Source organism: Apostichopus japonicus, chromosome 3 (genome assembly GCF_037975245.1).
Source record: "Apostichopus japonicus isolate 1M-3 chromosome 3, ASM3797524v1, whole genome shotgun sequence".
Taxonomy (NCBI): Eukaryota; Metazoa; Echinodermata; class Holothuroidea; order Aspidochirotida; family Stichopodidae; genus Apostichopus; species Apostichopus japonicus.
The window spans coordinates 22,323,978-22,340,735 of NC_092563.1; the positions used below are offsets into that span (position 1 = coordinate 22,323,978).

The 16,758-nt window shown below is 38.4% G+C and overlaps 1 protein-coding gene across 9 annotated transcripts in view; it reads right to left on the reverse strand.

Annotated features, from left to right (window-relative positions):
- LOC139965472 (uncharacterized) overlaps positions 1 to 16,758 on the reverse strand; it is a 49,627-nt gene that overhangs the window by 4,631 nt on the left and 28,238 nt on the right. For 2 of the 9 annotated variants that reach the window (XM_071967852.1, XM_071967854.1), the window contains exons 2-5: positions 4,834 to 4,945; positions 4,144 to 4,227; positions 3,527 to 3,678; positions 2,771 to 2,887 (exon numbers count right to left, since the gene is read on the reverse strand). The exons of 2 other annotated variants lie outside the window; for them this stretch is intronic. In XM_071967852.1, the coding sequence (XP_071823953.1) occupies positions 2,771 to 2,887; positions 3,527 to 3,678; positions 4,144 to 4,227; positions 4,834 to 4,945 (465 nt within the window). Of the gene's footprint in view, positions 1 to 1,175; positions 1,297 to 2,770; positions 2,888 to 3,526; positions 3,679 to 4,143; positions 4,228 to 4,833; positions 4,946 to 6,411; positions 6,861 to 16,758 lie in introns of those variants that run through there. 5 more of the 9 variants (XM_071967857.1, XM_071967859.1, XM_071967855.1 and 2 more) reach the window with 5 other exon arrangements.

Sequence of the window (16,758 nt, forward strand, 5' to 3'; positions counted from 1 at the left end):
TCCTACTTTACAAGTAGTGGCTGTTATAGAAGCATCCAGAGTTTGTGAGAAGCCATGATTCCATGGCTAATACGTAATAAATGGAAACCTGGATAACAGGAAGGGGTGTAGGAGGGGGGAAGGTGGCTGTGGTTGTGAAGAGGGGGATTAGAGGGCTGTGGTTGTGAGGGGGGGGTGAGAGGGCTGTGGTTGTGAGGAGAGTGTCCACAGAACTCTATGCTACCTAATTCGTCATATTGTAAAATTGCCTTGCAGGACCTCACATGTTCATACTGTTACAAACTTCTGGAGGGCATGTGGTAAGTATCAAATGTCATTCTCTTCCAACCTATAAAGCAGATCCGAATACGCTTTGGTGAAGTTGTGGTGTATTTTTAGGTTATCTATCATTAATTAATATCAAAACTTCTGGACAATACTTTTAAATATTAAGTGAGGAATGTCAGGCATCCTTAAACATTCTTTAACAAAATCCCAAACTGAAGTATCACTGTATTCATATGTTCCTTGTCCTCATGGTGCAAGATAGCTAGGCAGTGGCCATTATGATAACTTTAACGAGTAGCTCAGTGCACACCCTGGGATCCAAAACCTTTGGACACTATGTTCATACTTCACTCATACCAGAAAGGCTTATAAAGTCAGCTTATACACTAATCACTGTACAATACACTACACTGTTTCTTATCACTTGACCAGATAACATGTGGATTTATGCAGGACATACTAACCTGTCTCCCCAGCCTGCATATGCACTTTCCTACTGTATATATCTAGACTACATGGTCAGAACATTTTATCACTCCCCCTCCCCCCCCAGCCCCCCCTCCACTTATGGTACACTCCCCACGTTCACTTCCTTATAGATCAACCATTCAAAGGAGCTACTACGTAAAATTAATTTTTCTCTCCACGTTGCTCTTTAGTGATTGTTTCTTACCAACTAGTGTGACCCACTAGCAGAGTGGATGGCTTCTAATGGATTTAGATAAACTTGGATAGTCTATAGAAATACTAGACAGATGACTAAACAGGGTTTGTTGATTGCAAACAACATTTACTCTCACTATCTACTGTATTTAATACAGTTTTCTTTCCCTTCAGAGTTGTGCACATTTCAACAAGAACAGACATATGACCAGATGAAGATATTTCCTGACAATAATTGGACTTACAGTGGCTTTATCCAGTACTTTAATGGTCCCTTGTGAAGGGAGTGCACTGTTCTTTAGCTCCTCTCTGAGGCGACAGCAGGGATTGTCTCCTAGATCTCCGAAAACGACAAGGTCGATATCACTGCAAAGAAGGAATAAAGAATCATATCAATAATGAATATTAATAAGTCTACCCACCCAAAAGTTCGAAGTGCCAGTATTGAAAGTTTGAGTGTTATTTTAAAAGAGTTTACCACATAGACTGGGATGGTAGAACTAGAAGCAATGAAGAGGAGGGGGTTGGGGGGGGCATATGCCCTTCCACTTTTGTGAAAAACTGCCCCTTTTGTGAAAAGGAGCACCTTTTCATTAATTGCAAGTGCTCCTTTGTAGTAACAAAAAGTAACCTTCTTCTGATTTTATAATTATAAAATTGTAACTACAAATGTGCCTTCTTGTTGAAAAATATGTAACAAATCATTCAAAGACTAGAATTTGTTGTATGGAATGTACAGAGGTTCCATTTTGTTGGAAAATGTCTGAGATATCTTTCTGCTCTGCCCCCACAAGTAACAGTCACATGTTCCACTGCCCTTTGATGTTTTTGCCCCTCATTATTGTACCCGCCTCCTCCACCCACTCTCCTCCAACCCCCTCCCTGTAAATAAAGCATGGCTCATAGTAGATCAGAGAAGATCCGAGTACGAGCAGGACAGAGCAAACAGGTGATATTGAAATCCTGACAAGACTATTGAAATCCTGATAAGAGTAACTTGTTCAATTTGTGGCACTTGCTAATAAGAACTTCAAATAATCTACTAGAGACATTTTCCTGAATTACAGCACACACCTGTTACTGTACAGGCTTACAGTACCAGAACAACAGAATTATATTTACTGATAATGAGCAGTAATTCAGCAGGTTTATGTTGAGTACAGAATCATCATTCTTTGACTGACGGTTCTTAATCAACTAACCATGTGCTTCAATGTCAGATACTGGCAGAAACTGCAAGTGGCCCCTTGCTTTTCACTTCCCTTGCAAAGAGAAATATCCACAAACATTTAGCTTTAATAGCCAAAACGCTGAAGCCAGCGCAGAATAATATACAATAGTTGTAAACAAAGCTTCCCTTCATTAGTATGCTTCATTCACCCAAAGTATGCCCCATTCCCTATAGCATGGTCCATCACCATAAGATTCTCCATTCCCCATAGCATAGTCCAAACTCATATAATGCTCCATTCCCTATAGCATGGGTGGTCCCAATAGTATGTTCCATTCCTTATAGCAGGGTCCATCCCAATAGTATGCTCCATTGCCCCATAGCATGGTCCATCCCTCAAACTATGACTCACTCCCAATAGTATGCTCCATTCTCCATTCCCCATAGCATGGTCCAAACTCATATAATGCTCCATTCCCTATGGCATGGGTGGTCCCAATAGTATGTTCCATTCCTTATAACATGATCCTTCCCAATAGTATGCTCCATTCCCTATAGCATTATCAGTTTCTCATATCATTGCCCGTCTCCCATAATATGCCCTTTTCCACAAAGTATACTCAACAGTCAATACCCTATTGCATGCCTCATAACCTGTTAAGTTCTTACCTCTCTACCAAACACGATGGCACCATCATGCAAGAACACATGGACAACGTCAGATTCTGGATTGGATGCCTCACCACTTCCATCAGAATCGTTGTATTTGACAGAGAGACCTTTGACCTTTTCCAAGTTAAAGATGCGGCAAGGAGAATGGAAAATTGTTAACATGCAAATGTGTGCTTTCAACATTTTGTACAAAAGGGCTTCACGAAACTTCATTTACTTTCAATAATACTTTTAATAATGGTTTCTGGAAAGACAAATACCAGAGGACACTGACTTCCCTTAAAGGTCTATAATCTCAAGGATTCAAAGTTCTTACCTAACTGATGTATCTGGTTCTGTTTTGTTTTAATCTGACTATATCACACTATATACAGGAGTTAACAACCCACATTATTAATTTTAAACAGAGTAAACCAGCACCCTGACATATTTAATGGAGTTCTTAAACTTATCTTGTTTCGAAATAACTATCAAATTGGGACGGTGGAGATGGGTGGCATAACTGGCATGTGACTCCTCTCACTACTCCACTTTATGAAAAACTGATTAGTAATAAAGAAAAATGTTACTCTTTTCTATTCTTTTTATATAAGAAAGTGACCAATTTTTTGAGAAAATAAACAAAATTATAACTTAATAACTGCACAGTTACATTCACAGACTGTACTTAAAATTATGGTAAGGAATGCTCGGAGGGATTACTTTTAAATCCAAAAATGTGAAAATGATGAATTCGAATATAAAATATTTCACCTCTCCTTTGGCTAACATGTCATTAATAAATGTCTGCCAGGAGATGTTCTGGGCATCATCTCCCTTCGAGAGCATGTTTAGCAACGTGATTATAAGGAGAAGCATTAGCAACATTCGGATATTATCATTGTCCAAGCCTCCCTTCTGAGGATCTGTATAATTGAAACAAACAAAAATTGGAAGACGACGGGAGTACTTTTTTACTTTATCGTGAAATAACAAAGGCAAACAAATATCAAAGCATTTTAAGAAACATGAATGTAATTCCTACAAGTAATATTTGATATTATAACAACAAGAGTGAACTTGTAGCTGACAGGTGAGATGTCCTAGAAACACTATGAGAAACATTCATTTTGTCTGTTCAAAATTTGAATCCAACTATTTTCGTGTCAGTCAGCTATCTTGATTTCATCACAAATGTATGTTTGGTAATTGCAACCATTAGGCCAAATATCTTTAAATCTGTTTGTAAAATTTTAATGCAAATTTAGAACACATTAATCCTAGACATGCTAATTAGGAAAACTGAATCATTGTGTTCATCAATGTATCTTCCCAACAAAATAAATACATTTTGTTTTAGACTCAACATTCAGAGAGACACCATACTGTACCTTCTTCATCTTTTTGTTCCTGTTTCTCATCATTTTGATTTTGTCTGTTGGATTGTCTGGGAGAACTGGAAAATTGTAAAGTTTCTGAAGAAAAAAAATCCAAAAATAATTACACACAGCTAACATTCACATCACAAAAGGTAACAAACTTTAGTTTAAGATTACTTAGGCTCAGTGTACCCAATAAACAATGTTTTTAGTCAACAAAATGAATTTACAAATTTAAAGCTAGGTCAAATGAGTATTAATTCCAAACATTAACATTATTTAAACAAAAGGCAAGGCAGACAAATGTTACACATGTTGCTTTACAAATAAACAAATTACAGTCATTCACAAGCTTTCAAATAGTAGCGATTAAATATTTGATTATAAAATCAAGAATCTCAATTTTGTTTTAATTCATGATTTAATGAAGGGTCCTAAACAAAAGGACGACATCACTGTTCTTCCTCAGCTCGTCCAATCTTAAGTCAGCCATCCTAACGTAACATCATGAATATTTAAAAATGTTAATGAATGACCCCTGTCGCCTGATTTTGTTTTTGAAACTGAAATGACCAACATAAACAATTTTTGGCTTAGTTTACAAGATTTAATTTCAAATGGTATATATTCTCATTTCTATATTTTACCAAGTTCTTTTTGATCAAGACATTATGGACACTCACAATCAGACCTGGAGCTTACCATTTATGCCCAGAATATTTTTCAAACTGATATTGCTCAAATTATATCTTTGTATTATGCTTTGTAAAGCATTAAAAACTCTCCTTCTTTGGGTACTCCAATGTGATGAAACCTGAGAAGGGAAGTTATAGGAAAAAGGAATGAAAAACAGGGTTTCAGTTAAGGTGATCTGGAAAACAAAAAAAGCATTGGTTTACAGTATGCAACTTCTCAAATGGCTTTCATTAATGCTGCCAAAATGGTATATTGACTTTACACATCATAACAGTAGACAATGTCATGGTTGTATCAGGGGGCTAAATACCATGTACTAAATTTGGGTCTTGGTTTCTTTGCTGCACAAAATTCCATAATACACATGCAACTTTTTGGTATGTTCCTATACAATACTGTTCATTGAAATTTAAATACCTGATTGTACGTAGAAAGATTGAGAAATGTATTCAACCACACATTAATATTAAATGGCATGGCTAAAATGATACCAGAACACAATCAAATGAACAATTTCAATGTGGACTCAACTCTATGAATAATCAACTGTTCAACATGCTCCTTGTTTTTTTCTTAAGCTTTAGAGGCTAAATCTCATTTCTAAACCCAAGTGAAATGTTCTTGAAGATGGGAACTAGCAATCTCCTATTTAAAGGATTAGGCTTGGTATCTATAAGATTAAAAGCATACTCTAAGTTTGCTATGTAACTTAGAGTGTATATTTTTAATCCATTCTGATACATGAATCACTTGCACAAATTACTGCTGGAGTTAACCAGCATTAAATGCAAGTTGAGCATGTTCTATATAACATAAATTTCTGAAACTTTCAACTGGAAATTTTCCCAATGACTCTTATATAAGATCTAATTTCATTCTGTGTAAAATAGTTATTGAAAGATCTTTGATGTGACATGCATAAGTTTATGGTAATCAAACTTTAAAGCCTCATTATACATACAAACTCCACTTCTACTTCCACTAAACAATCTTTTCATGGTAACTAACTTTATGACAATGTACTTTTGTCAGAATTTTGGCTTATTTACACAGTTCAAAGAAATGAAAATTTCGGACAAGAAAATTGTTTAATATCCACAACATTAATCATGCGTATGTGTGGGTATTGGGCAGGAGATTTGAGGTTTCGTTCATAACTGTACATGTGTTGTGTGTATACTTCTGTATGCTTAGTACCATAAATGATGGCATTACATAATATATCTGGCTCTTTCTCACACAGTTTTCTGTAGCAGATATACAGTAGCCATTAGAATGACACATTTATAAAGTCTTGACTCATTAGTTCTTCCCTGGCAGTGGAATGTTCGACCATATTTAGTGTTCACTGTGTATCCGTCATCATTTCTGTTTTTAATTTTTCAAATTACAGACAATACGTACATTTGCTTGTGCAAGTGTTAGCCTATGATACCGTGAATGCCACTACAACAATACTGTATTTCCACACATGAATGCATACTGTAAACCATTTGCAATTTTGCATGCATGAAAATGATGAAACTACACTACAACTACAATATTTACAAGCTGCAGGAGTGTGCGACTTAATGCATACTGTACCATTGCCAAGTTGAAGTTGAAGTGGTAAAGTTGGCCTACATATCTTCTGACTTGGTTCCTTGCTCTGCATTGTATTGCCGAACATGTGCTGAGCACCGATGATTGCAAGTGATGACAATTTGTATTGTACTTTAAATTTTTAAGTTGCGATACTTTGTACTGGTTATTTGCACAACTTGGTGTAGACCTTTCAATCCATACGTTATGCGCGGTTCTCACTGGTTTCGCTAAACTAGTACACGTAGTTCTCTTCCGAGCAGAAACTTTCTTACGGTTTTCTCTAACGATTATTTTTCCTCCCAATTTCTTCGACCACTCTCTTTTGGTTGAAATTAAACGAACAACTTCACTCACGATTTGAAAGGTTCACTCTAGCGATTGAAGAAACGGTCTGCATCCAGTTTGTTGACGATTTTGTTTTTAGATTGGAAGGGCAAAAAAGTTACTTGTCAGTTCTCCGCCTGTTCCGAAATTGTTACGATTACATCATAATAAACTGCATAATGCTTATTAGGAACTCCCCAAATTGGTCACTTCAAATATGCCAGACACACTGACACATTTCTGCAGATTTTGTAACTTCACGAACATGACTTAGGTTCAATTCGGGGCTATACTGGTGAATACTCAGGCGCGTAGCCAAGGTGGGGGGGGGGGGGAGAAGAGGGAAGCCGCCCCCATTGGGCATATTTAAAAAAAAAAAATTAATGTTTTTATGATATCGCTAGTATTTTGAAAAGAGAAAATGCTAAGATGCAACTTACAAGGCCTGGGAAGTGCCATTTCCAGCGATCTGGGAGGCATTTTCTGCCAAAATTTTCTTGTACGCTTCGCGCCAACTCATGGTGGCGCAACGCTTAGATAGTTTGCAATGCCGAATCTACAGTTTCGCCCCTCCCTTGGCAAATTCCTGGCTACGTGCCTGTGAATACTCCATTAGAGGGATAACAGAATGAGATGGGATGGAGAGCGAAGGGAGTGGGAGAATGGGGTGGGTTGCGGGGGGGGGTGGGGATGAGGTAGCAAACAAACATTTAAGTACTATTTCTTAGTCGTCAGTACATACAAACATGACCGTAGTTACTGAATGGTGTCCCCCCCCCCCCTTGTCTGCATTTCCAAAGAAGAAAGTAGTCCCAACTTATTCGGTTACAAATAGCAGCCAATACCTCGACGCGTCAAGGCCATATATGTCTACATTTCTTTGTGCGGTAGATCTCGTTTTCCTGAGACCTACTTGATCCGATTGTTATTAGAAATATCACAAATTTACATTACAAGAAAAATTAAGGACTCAGGAGTAGAAACAACATAGTAGACACCATACATCATCATGCACCGTGTCTATATTTCAGCTGCATATTAGGCTTATATACAGTAAACGAAAATGTAATGTTAGAACTATATACATATTTCAGTTAAGACTGACAAGGCAGTTTACTTGAGATAAAAACTTTCACTGGTAATCTGCATTTTCATTAAATAGTGTAGTAAATAATGGTCACTCATTTTCCAACTTAAAGCAGTTTATTCTGACAAAGTCTTTTCTGCTCGGGAAGTCCATAATTGTCTGAACCAGCCATGTACCAGGATATCAATTTAGTTAACTTTTACGTTTGTAGACAAATACGTACTGAATGATGAACTTGAAGTGTCACAACAAACTTTGTTGATTACCACAGAATTTGAAGAAAAATATTTTATTATACAAAGCAAAAGCAAAAACTTACAATTAAAAAAGAACAAGTTCCCCTATTATGACAAGATTGCAGAACATTAAAATTATCTAAAAATCGATGTTTTGGAGGAACTTTGAAAAAGTTCAAACCATTGTAAGCAGTGACTTGGGGATATGATTTAGCAGCTATATATCTATTAGATATAAGTGTTTGAAAATGCCAGTAAGCATTGCTCATATCTCGCCAGGGTCTCTAAGTGGACTATAGTTTGCAGACACCACCGCAAATAACAAAACAGTGTCAAATTTGTAATCAATAACAACAATGTAAGTTTGTAGAAATGGATTATAAAACTTGGTCCTAGGCAACCATTCTTTTTGGACTACTTTAGAAACTCGCATGAGGGTTGGAGAGGCCCTTCATGTGGAGACGAACGTGGAGGGGGGGGGGAGCCTTCTGTTATGGATAAGACAAACTGACTTTGTTTTGAAGTACCACTGGTGTTCAAGGCTCATATAGGCATCATAAATGCATGATGCATGGGTATAGTCTATGTACTGTAAAGAAATAAATGTAAACAATACATCCTGTGCACACAGAGATGAGGAAATATATTACAGAAAAACGTGCATTTTACTACAATACTACACAATACTATAACGGAAACGAGGCAAGATGACGTCGACCTCATGAACAGTATCACAATATAAAATAATAAAACTGCAACATGTTGTAGGCTGTATGTCCCTCTCAATCTGGTCCATTCCTTTCTAGTAAATTTCAGAAAATCCAAAATCCACTTTAATTGATGCAATGGTTGTCGGTGGGATGGGTGACCAAGCGTCCATTTTCAGATGAACAACGGTCAGTAGAAATTGGTGGACTTAACTCATCTATAACAAATCAAAGACAACGATGTCGGGTTATTAATATTCGTTTGCTTACAACAACGATCTTTGTACATGAACATAACGGCCTTTGTCTATGGAACTCGAAAAAGTACCCGGATGCAAAAAGTACTCGACTTTGGTACTCGGATTCTTAAAGCAGTACTCGGACTAGTACTTGGTACTCGAAACTCGAAGTACCCGGAATACTTTTCTTACAAGTACTCGACTACAACACTGTTGACACGATGACGCTTTTCCTCTATTACAACTGTTACATTTAGGAGCTGCCAACTGAGTTCTGACCATGGGAAGTTCTGAATATCATGTTTAGACCAAATCTTTACGACCTGAACTTCGAACCAGATATAGATTTAAAACAGAAATTATCGCAAAGAGACCAAATATGCCTGGTGACCTTCCATTCTTTTTTCTTAGTAAAATACCTATCTACCTCTTAAATGTATCAAATAGAGAAGGATGTGCGACCAGTTGTCTGTTTACAGATAACTTCTCTACAGATATGAGAGAAGTGATGTATTAATTAAGACTACATCAGCATTCAATATCACTCAGCTGGGACAATATTTGGTATTGATGTACTTTCATATCCCGCTTCAAAGCAATCGCATGGACGGTGTGAGCACTATACTACCTCGCTTGTATTTCATAAGTTCAAATACTGTCCAATATATAGGACAATAGAGTGGTCAAGCATTGGAAACCTATACCAATTGGCTGTTCAGTATGAATGTGCATGATACTAGCGACGGTTCCTGGTACTTTCTCGTGCAGTACGTGAGATATGTCATGGTTCTTCATCCTTACGCGATTCTAATAAGTAAGTTTGCTTTAACAGCTTTATATTTCTTGTAATCTTACTTTATTGAAGCCAATATCTTGGCAAAGAAAGGAGGAATTATAGCACTATACCTGTAGTGAAGTTTCTAATTTTTTGGATTATGATATACCAATGTACTACAATTCTGGTAAGAATAAACTTTTAATGATTTAGATATCCTCCCAGAAGATGAACATTTAACAAACATGACATCATACCAAACTCTGTAGGAACTGATTGAACCCTGAGAGTATGGATCTGAAGACCAAGTAGACTCCTATCATGACGGACATCCTGGATATCATTATCCTCAGTACACTGGACTGGAAAAGTATCTGAAAAACAGAGAATGTAAAGACCAGATCTGAAATATCAATGATGTGACACAAAGATAAAGGGCGTTATAGCAAACACGTCTAATCTCACGAGTGTAATTGAGATGTCATTTTTGAAAAACCAAAGTCTATGCCAACCTACAATGACATGGAATGTTTGGGTCCTCTTCCCCCAGTATAATGCCATGTTCCCTTTATAGAGCGGGAGCCCAGAGGGTTTGGTTAGCTGGGAAGGTAACCAATTGCCTTGTACATCACAATGTTCACAGTGCATTCCTGCATTATGAAACCAGACGACTGGCTAACCTGCTGTGGTGGGTGTGGCTGCAGGAGGGCAATTTTAAATTCACCTAAAAGCTACCCTAGATCAGCTTTCATTGGTAACCCCATCAAAGTAAGTACAATGTGTCAGGTGTGGCCCCAAGAGCAACAAGTGGCCATCGCCAGTCATGATAGATGACCCCTCATGAATGGCCTAGGTCAGCTCATGAGGTAACCACTTGAAACCTTCTGAAAAATGATGGTTAGGACTTCAGACACAAGGGATGGGCATTTCCAGTAATTTTTATTGGTGGGGTACCCCTGCCAGTGGACCCCAAAAATGCCCTCCCCTCTAGGTCAGCTCATGAGGTAACGGGTTGTTATAGAATGTTATAGAATAACCTAATATCTTGCTATATTTGAAGAACAATTTTCAAAATTAGAAAAGTAGAGTACAGTATAAGCTATCAAAGTGTGGAAAAAGTGGGCAGAAACTGGCGCGGTTTTACGAGCTCCCACACGAATTTTATAGTGGCCTAGAAAGACCATTAGAAATTGTATTATTTTTTAAACTATTTTTTTTCCCCAATAAATTTCGAAACTTTGTATCGACAATTTAATTTTCTGTATGTCTCAAACGATTTTCTAAAATCTTTACTACTTTACTCCAAATTTATAATTCTCTTTTAAAAATTCGACTATTTTGTTTCTCAAAACCGTGTCAACAAAGCATTTAAACGTTTTCAATCACATAGTTTCCTATCGTAAACCATCGACTTTATTCATTCTCGTACCTCATGGCGTGAGGTAACCTTATCCTTCTTTTTCGGCTTTTGTCAGACCATGGTCTGACAAAGCGTTCTTTTAAGCGTTCTAATTTGTTAAAAACTGGTGACATTATTAGGGTTAACCTTGCTACATTTGCTTATAAGGCATGGAATGGACTGTTACCAAATGCTTTTAATGACTACTTAATATGAAACAGTGATATTCATCATTACAATACCAGATTTTCAGGCAATGCACATTATAACAGGTATAATTCTACAATGGGGATGTTATCACTAAGGGCACGTACAATCAAAACATGGAATTCTCTATCAGACAATATTACAAATAAACCTTCTGCAAAATCCTTCAGAAGAAACTTTATTCAAAAAATTATTGCATCTTATTAATTGAACATGTTCATTTTTCTTATATATTTAGTTTACTTTTTCCTTTTCTTTACATGGAGTCCTCTACTTTGTTAAGCCATCTGAAGGTGTTTTAGAGGACTTCCTATCACATTGTATATATTCACGTGATGAAACAAATCAATCAATCAATCAATCAATGGTCAGCCATACACCACTGAGTTAGATAGTGCGATCATTGCTGCTGGTGCATGTGTCACTTTTGGCGCTCCATGGGATTTGCGCAAGCGCAGAGGGTACACGGAACATTGACCAATCACCCAGTTCGCTTCTTTACGTAATTAGAAAAGGCGTTTCGCAACATAGCGCATGGATAATGCTTACCCAAAACATTTTTCGAGAAAAGAATATTTATTTCTTTATCGACCTGTAACGTAACCAGTACAAAAAACTGTTTTGTAAGTTGTAACCTTATGCGCCTTTCACCAAACTCTACAAAGTAGGGGATTTAAGCTATTATCTAATTATTAATTATTTTGAAGTAAACAATTGAAGTCGTTTGAAATGCCAAACGCTAACTATTTGCTTCTCGGCCTTTTGGCTAAGATCATGTGTAGTATGTTTTCCCTTTCGAGGGGAATGGTGATGCACACCCGACGATGATCACACAGTCACAGTCCCGATGCAAGGGGACTGGGGTTGAGAGCGGATCAGTCGTTCGGTAGTTTGGTTTTCATGCTCAGGTTCTTTCATGGCCGACTTTTCCTTAAAAAAGTATCTGTTCCATTTCGAAGGGAATAGTGATGCACACCGACGATGATCACATAGTCACAGTCCCGATGCAAAGGGGCTTGGGTTGAGAGCGGATCAGCCGTTCGGAAGTTTGGTTTTCGTGCCCAGGTTCTTTCCTGGGCGACTTTTTCTTAAAAAGCAGAACCGTATAACGACTTGTTGAATGAGTTTGAAATATAGTCAGTAGTAACGTTTTTTTGTGAGAGTTGTGGAATGTGAAGGGTAAAAATGGGCAAATGGATCAGTGATTGGGGGCGAAAATCGAGATGGTTTTATTAAGGACAGATTTCAGTAACATCAAAAGTGAAGTTTTGGCAAAGAGATGTATTCTCTGAGTAGGAATTGAAATTGGGAAAGGGGTGCAGAATCAGTCAGTGGCGGCGGAGCCCCCCAATGAAAAAGTTGAGGGGGCAAATGCATGATAACCCCCCCCCCCCCCATATTTACCAAGGCTCCGAAACGTGCATCTGCCCATTTTTCAATGCATACTTGTCGATCTGTCCGATGCACACGTATACTATATAGGTGTAATAATTTTAGCAAATGCTAGGGGACCCTTGGCCCGTCCCCTGGCTATAGACCACACAGTACCAAATGTCCTAAAGCCAGTCCCCGATTGTGAGTAGAGGTGGCCAATTTATCGATCCACAGGCAGTGATCTATCTCACCATATTAACATGAGATCATCTCAAAGAAGAAAAAAAATTGAAAAACTTTATGGGAATCTCATCCCCATTTCTGTCATTGTCTGGTGCAGGGAATTGTATACCAGCCTACAGGGGGTAGGAGCCGGGGGGGGGGGGGGGCACGTGCCCCACTTTTTTTTTATACAAAATAGCAAATGTGCCCTACTGGCAAATAAAATGTGTCCCTTTGGTGAAGAATTGTCTTTTGGATATTTTAAACCTTTGTGAATTTCAATATTTTATTTTAACTGCCCGTATTTATTTTAGTCTGTACATGCTATTTAAAAAAAAAAACACGATGTTACAGTGCACCATAATAATATTGATAGCATACTAACATATCATATATATTTAAGTGATATGGCCGGTGTGTATCGGTTTATAGCAAAACGAGTGGTGGTTATTGAATGAGAAAGTGCTCCTCTGATATTGTCCCCCCACCACCACCCCCCCCCCCCCACGACTGCGTCTCTTCATAGTAATAATCATGGCTCGTACCACCCATTACGGTACCGCCTCCCTTTCCTCATTCTTACTAAAAAGTTTCATCATCCAAAGTTTTTTCTTAAATCCATATTTGTGTAACGAAAATTGTAAGATATATCATATTTTACGAATTTTGAGGCTGCTGGCTGAGTGAGAGGATTGGAAAGACTTTCAAAAAAGTAGAATCTTAGAGGCCTGTAATTATAATAATTTTTTCCTTTCACATGTTATTACTTTAAAAATTCTCTTAACATACAGTGATGGAATTTCCAGAAATTGGAAAGTTATTGAAAGAAAAGAGAAAAGAGAAATTTGACTTACCAGCTGGAGGAATAGGATTAAAAAGTCGAGACAACCAGCCACCCATGTTTTTTTTAAGTCAGCGTGAAGCTATTGCGAAGTTCTTAATGCGACTTATTCACTATGATTTCGTGAACGTAACAAAAGGGGCGGTCTCAACAAATCTACGGAATGCCTAAAGAGGCATTTACACGTCACGACAAGTCGGCTGAAAAGAAAATCACAGACGATTTGTTGTGTCGTGCAAAAGAGGTTATCGTAAACAAACGTTAATCTCTTAATGCGTCCTTTGCGGATTTTCTATGTAATCTATACTGCGATTGGGTGGAGGGAAGGAGTGGGAGGCGGGGGGGGGGGGTAGGGGTGACCGGCTAATGTAAGAGAGGAGAAAATGAGACAGGTGTTGGGTGCGGAAGGGGTAGGGGATTTTAGGGTATTTCATAGAAATATCACCAATGATAATGCTTTGCGCCGTCAGTTAACCTGTATACAAATAATTGTAAAGTTCCAAAGTTTTAATAGTGGTATTATATTGAACATCACATGGTCTTGTCAGGACGACAGAACATGATTGTTGCATAGTCTTACAAGAGTCGTAGTTTAGTATATTGTACATGAGTCCAGAAAAAAAAAACACCCTCCCGGCCTCCTCTACCCCATACAGCCCATAGAAATCTCTTTCAACTTACCCAGTGAAGTCCTCATCTCACGGTACAAACAAGGATTCTTTCTTTTCCTTTTGGCGCTATTTATGTTTCATGAAATACGAAACCTACAGAGAATTGATCCAATCTGTTTATTCATTTCTGATTTACATAAGATTTGATCTCTTTGCGAGTCGGACTCTGCAACAGAAAATGAAAATAAACCTTGTATACAAAATGATAGAAGTGCTTTAAGAGATACTTGGTGAACTGTGTAGTCTTCTTCAGTTGAATACTATGGTAAAACAATTTGGGCCCACGACACACGGTCCACGACACACCTTAATCATGTTGACCAATCGTAAGTAGCCCTTTGGAGTAGGACGCTGTTTCCAAAATTCCTGAATCCTCGATAGCGTTGTCCGAATTTCACCAAAAATTTTGACAACTTTGAGTGACACTTGCTGTTCGTACCATCTTACCAAAATTTCAGTTTTAAAAGATATGTGCCATTTATGTTTGTGTCGTCTTTTCTTATTCACCACGAACCCAAACAATCACGTAGGGTATATACATCCATATCAGAGAAAAGGGTCATCGCCGCAACAAATCAATGCAAAAACAGACATCCTTGCCATGAATATTCACGCAAATATTGATTGCAAAAGTAAAAGATTCTTTAAGAACTGGAACGTACACTCCACCATACATTACTTGGATTTTGTTCTAAACTGTGTTGCAAACTGAAACCATGCATTTCTTCCGACATAGGCAACTTCCTAGTCTTTAAGTTCGCCTTATGTACTATTGGCTCACTGACTGCAAAACCCGTCGCAATACAAACAACTGGTAGCTGTCAATAGCTATAAGGAAGCACCTCCAAATTTTACGATAGGTGTGTGGCTTGTTTGTCTTCTTCGAGGTAACACCTTTCATATGACTTTTTTGATAATTGTCAAAAAAGTCATATGAAAGGTGTTACCTCGAAGAAGACAATTATCACAAAAGTCATATGAAAGGTTGAGCGACCACTTTTGATTGGGTGTGCGTTCATAAATGAGGCACTGATCAGTTTGGGGTATAATAGAGCTGATATAGAGAGGCTCTGGATGCAACGCCTTCGTACCATTCAACCTCATGGGCTGAACATTCAGGAAGGACATGACTAACTTTCCTCTGTTCCCTACTCCTTCTCCCCTTTGTCCCTTCCCTTCACCCCCCCCCCTTTCACTCTTCCTCTCACAGCTCTCTTCCCCTCCATTTTTCTTCACACCTTTCTGTCTTTGTCCCTCTCCAGTTTATTCCTTACCCTGTGCCTTTAATCCTCTCTTTGTCCCTCCACAGTTTATCTCCTTCCTCTCCCCTTCTCCTGTTGCTTTCTACTTATATGGTTTTTCTGGACATTGATATCTTTTAGAATAAAAATTCTTCCTTGTAAACTCCTTACCAGTGAATAATATGGCTGATGCATACAAGGGAGTGCTACAAATAAGAGCTGAAAATATATGATGAAGATTATAGGTTTGCAGGGGCGGATCCAGGGGGGGGCCCGACCCGGCCCCGGCCCCCCCTTTTTGGAAATCAGTTGCGTTTTTTTTATGTGGGAGTACTTCAAATTCCTAATAGGCATAACTTGGTGAAAGAAAAGCCTAATATGTCCAGCTGCTCTTCCCTGAAACGCGATCGTTTTTATTCCAAATTTGAAACTAAGACAATTAGTACCATATGAAAGGGGTGTGTAGGCGGTTTTACACTATCTAACGCAACGTAGTCGCCAAGAACCTGAAGTATTTTTAAGGGAGGGCCCGGGGAACATGAACTTATAGCATGCTCCTCATGGTGAAACATAATTGCACCTATTAGGTGAATTGAGTGTACTGTTAATAGTAGGAGAGACTAGCGTAGGTTCTTACAGGCGCGTATCCAGGGGGGCGTTGGGGGCGCGCGCCCCCCGGGTAAGAAAAAGAGGAGAAAAAAAAAGAGAAGAAAAAAGGGGAAAAGAGGGGGGAAAGAGGAGGAAGAAAAGGAAGGAAGGGAAAAGAAAAAGAAGAAAGATAAAAAAAGGAGAAAAGGTCGCACCCATATCTGCATGAAAACGCGCGCCCACAACACTACGCCCCTCCACTCTCATCGCTTCCCGATGAGTTACGAAACTTAATTAATGACCTTTGCCCGAAGTACCAAGACCTCTTGACAAAATCCGGCAACACACCACTTCATCGATAACAAGTGATTGGGTTGTGTATTAGTGACGGCTATAGAGGTCGTACACTGACCTACATGGAGTGTGACCACTCCCG